Source organism: Oncorhynchus clarkii, chromosome 21 (assembly GCF_045791955.1).
Source record: "Oncorhynchus clarkii lewisi isolate Uvic-CL-2024 chromosome 21, UVic_Ocla_1.0, whole genome shotgun sequence".
NCBI lineage: Eukaryota > Metazoa > Chordata > Actinopteri > Salmoniformes > Salmonidae > Oncorhynchus > Oncorhynchus clarkii.
In genome coordinates this window covers 31670224-31683707 of record NC_092167.1, presented here as the reverse complement: position 1 = coordinate 31683707, position 13484 = coordinate 31670224, and the positions used below count along the sequence as shown (strand labels likewise).

At 46.1% G+C, this 13484-nt stretch overlaps 1 protein-coding gene across 1 annotated transcript in view; it reads left to right on the top strand.

Moving 5' to 3' along the window:
• LOC139378887 (protein inturned-like) overlaps nucleotides 1-13484 on the top strand; it is a 31181-nt gene that overhangs the window by 15603 nt on the left and 2094 nt on the right. The window contains exons 5-16 of the mRNA XM_071121475.1: nucleotides 3367-3485; nucleotides 3711-3800; nucleotides 4037-4114; nucleotides 4489-4672; nucleotides 5092-5145; nucleotides 5637-5699; nucleotides 7256-7495; nucleotides 8108-8322; nucleotides 8475-8748; nucleotides 8950-9044; nucleotides 9283-9472; nucleotides 13302-13441. Of these exons, the coding sequence (XP_070977576.1) occupies nucleotides 3367-3485; nucleotides 3711-3800; nucleotides 4037-4114; nucleotides 4489-4672; nucleotides 5092-5145; nucleotides 5637-5699; nucleotides 7256-7495; nucleotides 8108-8322; nucleotides 8475-8748; nucleotides 8950-9044; nucleotides 9283-9472; nucleotides 13302-13441 (1742 nt within the window). The remainder of the gene's footprint in view (nucleotides 1-3366; nucleotides 3486-3710; nucleotides 3801-4036; nucleotides 4115-4488; nucleotides 4673-5091; nucleotides 5146-5636; nucleotides 5700-7255; nucleotides 7496-8107; nucleotides 8323-8474; nucleotides 8749-8949; nucleotides 9045-9282; nucleotides 9473-13301; nucleotides 13442-13484) is intronic.

The window sequence follows — 13484 nt, the reverse complement described above, 5'->3', positions numbered from 1 at the left end:
GAGTAGGATTCTATTGCATTGACCGGCATGACTCTAAATAACCAGTCAGAGCTGCGGCAGGCCTATATGCAAATAGCCATAGCCATATATGGATCTGTGCCATTAAATTTTGACTGGATTGTTTGGGCTACAGTATGTGCGGTCCCGAGTAGATGCGCTTGTTTTGAGATCAAAGCGAGATATGCATGTAGCCACACGTGCACATTTGTTCATGTTCTTTGCTAGTAAGTGAGTTATTAGCCCAGTTATAGCTCATTTCTAGTCAACAGTGGTTGCTTCCAACAAGAGCACAAAATATGTGCATTTCTAGCCATCTTTGAAAAGCGAGTCGGGTAAAGAGCTTTTTTTATATCTTAAAACGGCAGTGTTGTATTTTGAGACATCGTGAATAAGATAAGTAGCCAATAGGCAGAGGGTAGCATAATTAGTCTTATTCTCTGTAATAATGAGATGGGGATAATAATGCATTTTATTTTGTAAAGTGATTTCTTGCGTCAAACACAACATTTTCAGTCACCTCCTTGTCTGAAAGACAGGTGGATAAACAGGTTAATGTCAAGTCCTGCATGTTTTTTTTTCTTTTTCTCATGGAATGTAGGCCTACATTGAACACCACACATTGGCTGCTACTGTAGGCTGTATGATAGAACATCTACTTCCATGTTAAAATGTTATGGGGTGCATTTTCGGCCATTGCTTTTGACGGTAGGCCACTCTGGTAGGCCTACATTACGATCAAATAGCCACAGTAGCCTACTTGGTCACAGTTAAAACTGTAACTTAAAGCGGGTACAGCCTCAGTGTTCACAGCAAACGGGCCACGGAAGTTGCACAGAATTGTCACACTGTTCATGTTTACGCTCAGCAGACCTGAAATTTGCCCAGTGCTGGAAAAAATTGGAGGGAACATTGCTAGCAGCTACACCCTCATCTCAGACATGCTCTCCTCTCTCTGCCCTGTGATTTAGGCCTCTTCTCTGTGGTGGCTCCTAAATACAGAGTTGGCGTTGTCCTTTTCTGCTCTGTCTCGCGGTGTATCCGAAATGACACCCTATTTTTTTTTTGATTTTACCTTTCTTTTAGCAGGGAGTCCCATTGAGACCTTTCTTTTAGCAGGGAGTCCCATTGAGACCTTTCTTTTAGCAGGGAGTCCCATTGAGACCTTTCTTTTAGCAGGGAGTCCCATTGAGACCTTTCTTTTAGCAGGGAGTCCCATTGAGACCTTTCTTTTAGCAGGGAGTCCCATTGAGACCAAGGTCTCTTTTTGCAAGTGAGCCCTGAATCTTACAATGACAGTGGAACTACACTAATACCGTGACTAGACTGTACCGTCATACCTCAGTCAACGTGGTTTACTTGGTACACTGGGAGCATTACGAGATGTGTGAATGTCATGGCATAGAGTCCATACCCTATCTAAAAAATATTTATTTTTCAAAACAGAATGCTATCTGATATTCTTACAACCTCGGCAACACATTTGCTGTGATTAAAATGATTTAAAGATATGTCTCTTTCAAGCCTAAAATGCGATACCAAACCTTTAAATGTGTGCAGGCAGGGGGATTTTTGCTATTGTCCTATTTAGTTTTAGGATTATTGAGATTATTTGTGAATTTATATTTTGATATGTATTCAGACCCCTTGATTTTCCCCACATCTTGTTACATTACAGCCTTATACTAAAATGAATTCAATAAATGTTTTTCCTTATTAATCTTAACACAATACCCCATAATGACAAAGCAATAACAGGTTTTAAGAAAATAGCTGTGCAGCGACGTTCCCCATCCAACCTGACAGAGCTTGAGAGGATCTGCAGAGAAGAATGGGAGGAACTCCCCAATTACAAATCGAATCAAAATGTATTCGTCACATGCGCCGAATACAACAACCTTACAGTGAAATGCTTACTTACAAGCCTTTAACCAACAATGTAGTTTTGTGGAATAAAAGTAACAAATAATTAAAGAGCAGCAGTAACATAACAATAGCGAGGCTATATACAGAGGGTACCGGTACAGAGTCAATGTGTGGGGCACCGGTTAGTCGAGGGAACATGTACATGTAGGTAGAGATATTAAAGTGACTATGCATAGACAATAACCACAGAGAGTAGCAGCGGAGTAAAAGGGGGGGGGGGGGGTGCTAATAGTCTGGGTAGCCATTTGATTAGATGTTCAGGAGTCTAATGACTTGGGGGTAGAAGCTGTTTAGAATCCTCTTGGACCTAGACTTGGCGCTCCGGTACCACTTGCCGTGCGGTAGCAGAGAGAACAGTCTATGACTAGGGTGGCTGGGGTCTTTGAAAATTTTTAGGGCCTACCTCTGACACTGCCTGGTAAAGAGGTCCTGGATGGCAGGAAGCTTGGCCCCAGTGATGTACTAGGCCGTTCGCACTACCCTCTGTAGTGCCTTGCGGTCGGAGTCTGAGCAGTTGCCATACCAGGCGGTGATGCAACCCGTCAGGATGCTCTCGATTTTGCAGCTGTAGAACCTTTTGAGGATCTGAGGACCCACGGCAAATCTTTTCACTCTCCTGAGGGGGAGAAGGCTTTGTCGTGCCCTCTTCACGACTGTCTTGGTGTGCTTGGACCATGATAGTTTGTTGGTGCCGTGAACGCTCTCAACCCGCTCCACTGCAGCCCCATTGGATGAGAATGGGGGCGTGTCTCATAGATCACCGTGAATTGTGACCGCATTGGTACACTTTGGCTGTCACACAACAAATGACACAGGAAAGGCAATGTGTGACAGGCTCCGTTATCTCTTCTAAAGCCCGTGTGTAGTCCGGTCGCAATAAAGACCATTTATCTTGCAAAAGATGATGTTTGTTCCGGTTCCAGGCGTACGGTTCACCACAAACACGGCATACATCAGCATACTTTAACAGGATTTTTAATCTGTGATTTCACAGCCATCCTCACTCACTGTTGCACCTACGACAATAATAATGTCGTGAGCACCTCCACCCAAGCAAGGCATTTGACTGGTTTGACATGTAACTAGTTTTTCACTGTGTGCCCACCCCCCTTTTTTTTTAGCTGATTTTGTGCCATGGACTTCCCCAGGCTTTCTGTTTAGGGAAACCTGGTTCTCCACGAGGCTAGTGTGTTGGTGACCCAGAGGGGAATGTCTGGCATTGTAAGAATTATCAGAGCTTTTGTCCTTGTTTCCATGGCTATGAGGCCCTACTCCTTAATTCCCCGCCCCCAGCTCTCTCTGAAGTGGTCCGCTCCACACCCTTCATAGCAGACAGCATGGTGTGGAGAATACTAATGACAAAGACTGTACCTAGTACCTTTCTTCTCTAACGGACTGTGTGTGCGTGTGTGTGCGTGTGTGTGTACCTCCATGTCCCCTCAGCAGGAGATCCTGTACCAGTACCCAGTGTCTGAGGCGTCCAGTCAGCTGAAAGGAGTCCGAGGGATCTTTCTCACTCTGTCTGACATGCTGGAGAATGTCACCGGGGGACAGATAGTCAGGTAGTGTAGGAAATTCCCCACCCACTGATCTCTACCTATCACCAGTCAGACCCACTTCAAGCGGCTCTGAGATCTACCAAAGTCCGAAATGTAGAAATTCCATTCATTCATGCCGTGATTGTATTTCTCCTCGGTCTTTTCCCCTGCACCTGTTCCTCCTCCCACTCCCTCCTTTTTTCTCTGCCTTCTACCCCTCTCCCGTCTCCCCCCTCCCCCTCTCCTCAGCTCCTCTCTTCTGCTCAATAAACAGCTGGTCCATGTGGGCTACTGGAAGGAGAGCAACAACCTGCTGGTGATCGCCCTGCCTGCTGAGAGGTACCGACACGGCAAAGTCATCCAATGCATGCTTCCATATTCAATACGCTGTCTCAGCCAATCCCATATGTCAACTAAATGCTGTATCCCTTCCAGAATATTTTATCAATAAAATGGTCGGTAAGTAGCTGAGGTTCGGAGTGTTTTTCTGGCCTACTCCTCGTGGATGTGACTGTGTTTTTCTGGCCTACTCCTCATGGATGTGACTGTGTTTTTCCCCTCGTATTCTTCCCCAGGGTTCCTCTGTTGTATCTGCAGGCGGTAGTGGGAGGCGCAGTGAGGACTCTCAAGGTGATGCACGGCTCTCTGGACAGGTCTGTTGTGCTGACAGCAGGGATGCATCCTGAATTTGACCAAAAGTAGTGCACTGTATAGGGAATATGGTGCCATTTTGGACACCGGTTTGATTTCCTGGTTCAAGCGGTCCCAGTCTTTCTGGCTTCTCATTTGAAGCAAGGTCATTTATACTGTTACATCAAACCTGAACAGGTTGTTGGCTTCTTTGAACTAACCACTTCTTTCTCTACCTCCTTCTGTCCCCCTCTCTCCCCTTGCTTCCTCCCTCCCTCTCTCCTCCACCCCTTCATCTCATCTCTCCCTCCACCACACCATCCCTCTCTCCATCCCTCCCTTTCTCCCCCTCCTCCCCCTCCGTCTTGTCTCCATCGCTCTTTCCGCTCCCCCACAGTGCATTCTGCCAGGCGGACCACGCCCCCAGGCTGGACCATTTCTTCTGCCTGTTCTTCCAGCAGCTCATCCAGCCTTCCAGGTTGAGTGACAGCTCTGGGTCCACGCCCACTGACCTATCGGGGACTCTCTTCCTGGACGGACTGCCAGCGGTGCGGTGGCTCCCTCTGCCCCCTGAGATAAAGGTCTGGGGATGGGGCCACCACTTTGGGCCACGGTTGTGATGGGCCACTTTTAAGATGTCTTCTTCTTCATTGATGTCTTCACCATTTGCTGTTTGCGCCTCGCTTGTTACGTCTTCTGAAATGTTTTAGGGCACAGGATGTTTTAGGCTGTCAAGTCAGTGATACGTTTAAGCAATTTGCTCTTGCTATAATATATTTAATGGGCTTTCCTCCCCCCCACCCTGTTGGATTTATGTATTGTCTTTGCTGCCCTCTGCTGTCTGGCGGTAAAAAGGACATGTGCTCCTGCCGACTAGTCAGGCAATTTTTCCATGTCTAGCTCCAGAGCATGTCTGACTGCCGCCTTTGTGAATGCAGAAATACGTCACGCGGCATCTGAATTCTACTTCTATGGTCTCTGATTATCTGTCTGTCCACAGATGGAGGTGGACACTGTTCTCTCAGACTTTGAATCGTCAGATTTCAAAGAAATGGTAAGTCAAATCATGACATAGGGCTTTAGCCAAAGCAGTGCACTGTGTAGGGAATAGGGTGCCATTTGGGAAGTAGACAAGGTGTCATGCTCATCCCCATTCCCATTAAAACGGAGCCACCAGCTGTCTCCTCCCCTGTGTAGGGTCTAGTAGTGAGTATTTCTGGACTGGCCTGTGTATATGTCATGTAATGGAGGATTAGGTCTTCTTTATACCTGCATCTTCTAGCTGATTAAATGAAGCAGGGCTGGGAGGGAGGGGTGTTGGAGAGAGGGGGGGGGGGGTAGACCGGCAGGAAGTAGATCCACTACTTAATCCTTCTAAAACTGTTAATTATTTTTTCTCTCAACATCTCTCTCTCAACATCTCTCTCTCAACATCTCTCTCTGAACATCTCTCTCTCAACATCTCTCTCTCAACATCTCTCTCTCTCTCTCTCTCTCTCTCTCTCTCTCTCTCTCTCTCTCTCTCTCTCTCTCTCTCTCTGGCAGTCAGAGGACTTCTATGGCATGAGGCGTCTCTACGTGACACTGGGTTCCTGTCTGTTCTACAAGGTTGAGTGTCGTGTCACACACACACACACACACACACACACACACACACACACACACACACACACACACACACACACCTGACAGGCAGGTGTCATTAGTTGTCTCTGATTGAGAATCATACTTAGGTAGCCTGGGTTGCACTGTTTGTTTGTGGGTGATTGTCTATGTTAGTGGCTTGTGTCAGCACAGGTCTCGTTTGTAGCTTCACGATCGTCATTGGTTTATTGTTTTTGTTACTCTTTTGTATAATGTTGCAGTGTTCAGTGTTCTCTTTATTAAAATTCACTATGAACACATACCACACCGCATTTTGGTCCTCTGATCCTTCTCGCCTCTCCTCTTCAGATGAAGAGGAGGAAGACCGTGACACTGTGGTAAATTCAATTGATTGGACATGATTTGGAAAGGCACAGACCTGTCTATATAAGGTCCCACAGTTGACAGTGCATGTCAGAGCAAAAGCCAGGACATGAGGTTGAAATAATTGTCCGTAGAGCTCCAAGACAGGATTGTGTCAAGGCACAGATCTGGGGAAGGGTACCAAAAAATGTCAGCAGGGTTGAAGATCCCCAAGAACACAGTGGCCTCCATCATTCTTAAATGGAAGAAGTTTGGAACCACCAAGGCTCTTCCTAGAGCTGGCCGCCCGGCCAAACTGAGTCAATTGGGGAAGAAGGGCCTTGGTCAGGGAGGTGACAGAGTACAGAGAGATCCTTGAAGAAAACACACTCCAGAGTGCTCAGGTCCTTCCAACAGGACAGTGACCCTAAGCACACAGCCTAGACAACGCAGCAGTGGCTTCGGGACAAGTCTCTGAATGTCCTTGAGTGGCCCAGCCAGAGCCCAGACTTGAACCCAAACGAATATCTCTGGAGAGACCTGAAAATAGCTGTGCAGCGACGCTCCCCATCCAACCTGACAGAACTTGTGAGGATCTGCAGAGAAGAATGGGAGAAACTCCCCAAATACAGGTGTGCCAAGATTGTTGCGTCATACCCAATATTACTTGAGGCTGTAATCGCTGCCAGGTTCTTCAACAGAGTACTGAGTAAATGGTCTGAATACTTATGTAAATGTCATATTTCAGTTTTTAATTTTGTATAAATTGGGTAAAAACTGCTCTGTTGTTAAGGGTTATTGTGTGTATATTGATGAGGAGGGAAAAATATTTGATCCATCTTAGAATAAGGCTGTAACGCGACAAAATGTGGAAGAAATTAAGGGGTCTGAATACTTTCCGAAAGCACTGTAGATGGGATATCATCACCCAGAATAACATGCTGTACCCCCTCATTCTCTAGATGGCACATCATCAGCCTATCAATTGATTCTGAATTATTCAGGATTTGTAGAAGGTTGTTCTCTAGGTTCAAGTCTCCATTCTCATGACCTTTGTATAGAGAGAGTCTGGCACTCCAATACGATGGGGCGACTTGTGTTAGTAAAAATTCTAAATTCAATTGTGTTTTCTGTGTGTGTGTGTCCAACCTGTGTGCGTGTGTACTCTGTGTCTCTTGTCTCGACGTGTATGTCTCTCTGCCTGTGTCCAACCCCAGGGCTATCTGATAGCGAACCACCTCCCCAAGGAGGACCTGCTTGACGTCTCTCTCTACTGCCAGCACTACTGTCTCCTCCCCCTGGCCTCAGAGCAGCGCGTGGGCCAGCTGGTTGTCTGGAGGGAGGTGTTCCCTCGCCACCGCTCACAGATCCACCAGACCAAGACCATTAACAACCACTGTACCATGCCTGGCTACTGCCAGCCCCAGGGACGCTACTTCCTACTCATAGTGGGACTGGTAAGACCATAGGTACATACAGTACCAGTCAAACTTTTGGACCCACCTACTCATTCCATGGTTTTTGTCTTTATTTTGAATATTTTTCGACATTGTAGAATAATAGTGAAGACATCAAAACGATAAAGTGACACATATGGAATCATGTAGTAATAACCACAAAAAGTGTTAAAACAAAATCCAAAATGTATTTTATATTTGTGATTCTTCAAAGTAGCCACCCTTTGCCTTGATGACAGCTTTGCACGTTCCACAATGTAGAAAATAGTAAAAATCACGAAACACCCTTGAATGAGTAGGTGTGTCCCAACGTTTGTCTGGTACTGTACATATAAAATGACATATAGGGTCTTCATTGAGAATGCAGGATTCTATGTTCCGTCAGTTACTCTAATGAGTGTCACCTTTTTGTTTTTGTGTCATTTCTTGCTCTTTTTCTCTACCTTTCTTTCTCTCCTCTTTCTCTTTCCCCTCTAGCTGTCTCCCAGACAGACATCCAACATTTGACCCTAGTTTTGTGTTCCAGGATACCAACTACACACAGACATCTGTTATCCCATACATTCTCTCTCTCTCTCTCCTTCTCTCTTTCTACTGCTCCCTCTCCCCCAGAGGCACTTCATGCAGTGTGTGCTCCTGGAGGCGAGTGGCTGTGCGGCCCCTGCCACGGGGGCCCCAGGGCCCGACTGTGTGTACGTGGACCAGGTCAAGGCTACCCTCCTACAGCTGGAGGAGCTGGACTTAGGGATGGAGGAACGCCTGGCCGCCCCGCCTGCCCCCTGCCTTTCTTGTGCTGACTGGTTCCTCCCCTCGTTCGTCCGTGACAGGTTGTTTTTAGTTTGACAATTTTAAAAACCAAAAATTCAACGTGTAGAAGTAAAATAATTGTGTATAAATAAGTGCATAGATAAAATTGAGGATAACACAAAGAGTTTCCATTGAGGTTAGACACCCTGGCTGCCTCGTCTCCTGTCCTCAGCAAGCTGGCCGGGGGCGTGAAGCCGCCCTCCTCGGACCAGGGAGGAGGAAAGGTGGTGGGCCGGAGCCTGTTTGGACGAGGCGCTCGGAGACCTAGCTCCAAGAGGAGTCAGTCCGACAGCGGGAGCGAGGGACAGTCGGACGGGGGTGTAGGAAGGCCGACCGGACTCAGTCCGCACTCCACCCCGGACTCAGCCCGGAAGCTGGTCGGCCAGAGAGACTCGCTGGGTTCTGGAGGATCTGATGGGAGTCGAGGCAGTGGGAGCATTTTCAAGGTAGGGTCTTAACCTTCCTTCCCCCATTGCGTCTCTCATCCTTATATCTATAAAAAGTTATGTTCCACGGCACACTTTATTAAATTACAGACAGACATACAGACAGTAAAGTGCACACACACACTGCTAGGAGAGCACGATATTTAGTGATACACTGGGTTTTGTCATATTACCAATGTTGTTTCCCCCTCCCCCCCTTAGATTCCCAGGATGAAGCATCCTAACCCGTTCTACCTGGGCACCCTGAAGAAGAGTCTGACTGAGAGAGAGACAGGGGAGAAGTACAACACTATGAAGTGAGTGAAACAGGCCAGCAGTGTTAGAAGTTAGTTTATCCTTCCCCGTTGTAATAATGCCCTAAATCTCCTCTCTGCTGTGGTCCTATCCTTTCAGTCCATCCTATTCTATTCCATATCACACTATTCAAATTTTATTCCATCTCATTCTATTCCACCCCATTCTCTTCTATTCTGTTCCATGCCATCCCGTTCCATTCTGTTCCATTCCAATCTCTCTCTGTTCTGTGTTGGCCAGGTTGACGTCTGGGGCAGAGAACACTCTGTTCCACTATGTGCTGATGGAGAAGGTGCAGGGTATCTTCATCGCTCCTACACACAGGGAACTGGCCCAGCTCAGCGGCTCCATCCACCCTCAGCTCATTCGCAACTTCCACCACTGCTGCCTCTCCATACGGGCTGCCTTCCAGCGGAGTCTGCCGCCCAGGGTAAGATACAGAACGGAACACACACACAGACAGACTCTCTCTCACACACACCGTGGCGATTTTAGCATGTGCATCTTGGTGGGGCAAACCTACCCACTTTTTTTTTTAGTTGCATGCCAGCAAAGCCACTACACAACACTAAACAACATGTTAATTGCACTATAACGGTGACAAACGGTGCCCGCAAACTGTTAAGGCCTACATAAAGCTGTCCTAACAGCAGAGCTTTCCTTTCAGCACCATGGCTATCAGCGGAGACTCGTCTGGCAGCGAAACTGTTCATTCAGCCTCGTTTGCTGCCTTTTTAAAAACCCTAGCTGATATAGCTGACTTGCTTAAATAAATATGGTTTCTACTGACTCCTTGTGTATTTGTGTAACTCAATAAGAACCACATTCTCCTTCAATAATAACGAATGTCGACCTGAGTTTAGACCTTTGAACCATACACCAACATTATTACATTCATGTTCAGTAAATTCATCATGTTTATTCTTATGTTATCAACACTTAGCTGTAAGTATAAGCACGTGCAAGCGAACGAGCTGCGACGAGGTAGGCCTATTTATTCAGCACTTTCAAGATGGACAGCGACAGAAGTTCAGATGAATGTTAGTTCAGATAAGGCCTCAACATCTTGCTGAATTTAACTTTACTCTTCTTTAAGTCACCACACACACAGAGATGGCGCGAGCGAGCGAGCGAGAGAGAGACGGTTAGCTTACCATTTGAAGTATTTTATTAGGCCTATGTGGTCTAAAAGGGAAGGAAAATACAATCACGAGGATCCACTTTATAGACAATATACAGACGCACAGGCGGCGCAATGCGCAAACAAGACAACCCTCTCAATATCAACTGGATTTACATCGGTCTATTACTGAACTTTTTTTATTGAAAACCAATATTTGAATGAGAAGAGACTGTCACTGGCATACATGGTTACAGACCCAACAACATGATATAGTGTCCCCTCCCACGTGACGAAAAGCACACGAGCTAGTTACAATACACAAAGTAAGCAAAACAATGAAATCATTCCAACATTTCCTACAATGACGAATAAGATACAAATGGAATAGACCTATATAAGTAATATAGCAATGGAGACGTACAAACTATGGCATAAGGGAGCGATGAGCGGATAAGAGGCAAGCCGTAATGTAGATTAAGACATTAACCTATAAAAGTTTAAGCCGTTGGGGGGGGGGGGTACTAAGCTAATATATGGAATTGTTTTAAGATGGTAATAAACTCAGCAAAAAAAGAAACGTCCCTTTTTCAGGACCCTGTCTTTCAAAAATCCAAATAACAGTTAATGAACATGCACCTGTGGAACGGTCGTTAAGACACTAACAGCTTACAGACGGTAGGCAATTAAGGTCCCAGTTATAAAAACTTAGGACACTAAAGAGGCCTTTCTACTGACTCTGAAAAACACCAAAATAAAGATGCCCCAGGGTCCCTGCTCATCTGCGGGAACCTGCCTTAGGCATGCTGCAAGGAGGCATGAGGACTACAGATGTGGCCAGGGCAATAAATTGCAATGTCCGTACTGTGAGACGCCTAAGACAGCACTACAGGGAGACAGGACGGACAACTGATCGTCCTCGCAGTGGCAGACCACGTGTAACAACATCTGCACAGGATTGCATCCAAACATCACACTTGCGGAACAGGTACAGGATGGCAACAACAACTGCCCGAGTTACACCAGAAACGCACAATCCCTCCATCAGTGCTCAGACTGTCCGCAATAGGCTGAGAGAGGCTGGACTGAGGACATCACCGGCAACAATGTCGCCTATGGGCACAAACCCACCGTCTCTCGACCAGACAGGACTGGCAAAAAGTGCTCTTCACTGACGAGTCGCAGTTTTGTCTCACCAGGGGTAATGTGAGATTCGCTTGAAGCAATGAGCGTTACACCGAGGCCTGTTCTCTGGAGCGGGATCGATTTGGAGGTGGAGGGTCCATCATAGTCTGTGGCGGTGTGTCACAGCATCACCAGACTGAGCATGTTGTCATTGCAGGCAATCTCAACGCTGTGCGTTACAGGGAACACATCCTCCTCTTTCATATGGTACCCTTCCTGCAGGCTCATCCTGACATAACCCTCCAGCATGGCAATGCCACCAGCCATACTGCTCGTTCTGTGCGTGATTTCCTGCAAGACAGGAATGTCAGTGTTCTGCCATGGCCAGCGAAGAGCCCGGATCTCAATCCCATTGAGCACGTCTGGGACCTGTTGGATCAGAGGGTGAGGGCTAGAGCCATTCCCCCCTCAGAAAAGTCTGGGAACTTGCAGGTGCCTTGGTGGGAGAGTGGAGTAACATCTCACAGCAAGAACTGGCAAATCTGGTGCCGCCCATGAGGAGGAGATGTACCGCATGACTTAATGCAGCTGGTGGCTACTCCAAATACTGACTCTTACATTTGATTTGGAACCCCCCCCCCCCCCCCCCCTTTGTTCAAGGGCACAATATTCCATTTCTGTTAGTCACATGTCTGTGGAACTTGTTCAGTTTATGTTTCAGTTGCTTAATCTTATGTTCATACAAATATTTACACATGTTAAGTTTGCTGAAGAATAACACCATTGACAGTGGAGAGGATGTTTATTTTTTTTTAAATAATGTATCATTTAGCTATTGGATTTCGAATTTTAGGACCCCTTTAGGTATCCCCCCCAAAAATCTTTTTAAATGATTTGATAAATGTCATTTGGCATTTACTACTATAGCCCATAGAAATGCCTTGAATAACATTCATAAATGTAAAAATAGATAGTAAAAAATGATTTGCATACGTGGATGCGGTGGATAGAGACGCAGCCCTCACACATAAAAATGACATCTCCAGCTTAAACTGACAGATTTTTGACTTTTGTTACTTACTTATGTTACTTACACATGGGTGCGTCAATAGACTCTTCAGGATTAATGAGCGAGCTAAGATGGACATAGTCGATATAACTATTTGTTCAGTACGTGTGAAATGTACAGCTACAGAATTCAGAACATGGGCTGTTCGTTCAGTATTCTCCCTGTACACCAAGTCAAAACCGTAGGATAAATAACGGGGGCATATAAGCAGACAATGAAAGCTGTTACAATATTCGATAATGACAATTCTCTAAAACAGGCTCAAGACTACATGTACACCACTAAGTCAGAACAGTAGGCTAAGTTATGAGGGGGAGAGAGACCAAATTCTATAGATCTATAAATTCTCTTCATTTGACAAGGATTTGCCAGTAGATTGTCGATGTGATTCATGCTGATGGCTGCTTGTCTAACTTTCTAGCAAAGTTTTTGAAAGTGTGATGTTGACATGATCAGCCCAATCAAAGCTATGGTAGATATAACGTAATTTGACGTCATTTTATCTGTGGCCAATGACCTTGAGCCTTCTTGGATGGGCACTTCTAATATAAATCTATGGCAGCACCCGAGGGGGCTTGAACTGCCTAGCTCTCCCGTAGATTCTGCAATGACATAATGTCCCCATGAGCGACAGAACGCTGAGCAAATATTGGCGCAATTAGGTAAGATTACCAACGCCTACACTCTGTATTTTTGCTGGCTACCCCTCCACCACAGAAAACACAGAGCTAGGCTGAAACACCTCCATTTTGGAGCTGCCTTACTTTAAGAAAGATACCATGTTTGTTTGCGGCTTTATTAATTGTATTTCCGCCCATGAAACATGGGACCAACATGTGATGGTTCGCTACTGCATACACACTGTATGTAAGAATGTCTATGTTGTAATAAAAAAGGTGGTATGTGTTTATGTTTAATCTCTTAGACCTCTCTTTGTGTGAGTAGGGCAGGCCAGGTACAGACAGAACCCAGGGGACCCATGGGCTGGGCCCAGTGAAGGAACACGGAGTTCTGTTCCAGTGTAAACCTGAGAACTGGACCGACCAGAGGAAGCCAGCCCCCACCATGACCTACTGGGTTATAGGGTACGTGACAGAACAAAATACTAAATGCTACCCTGTTCCTTTT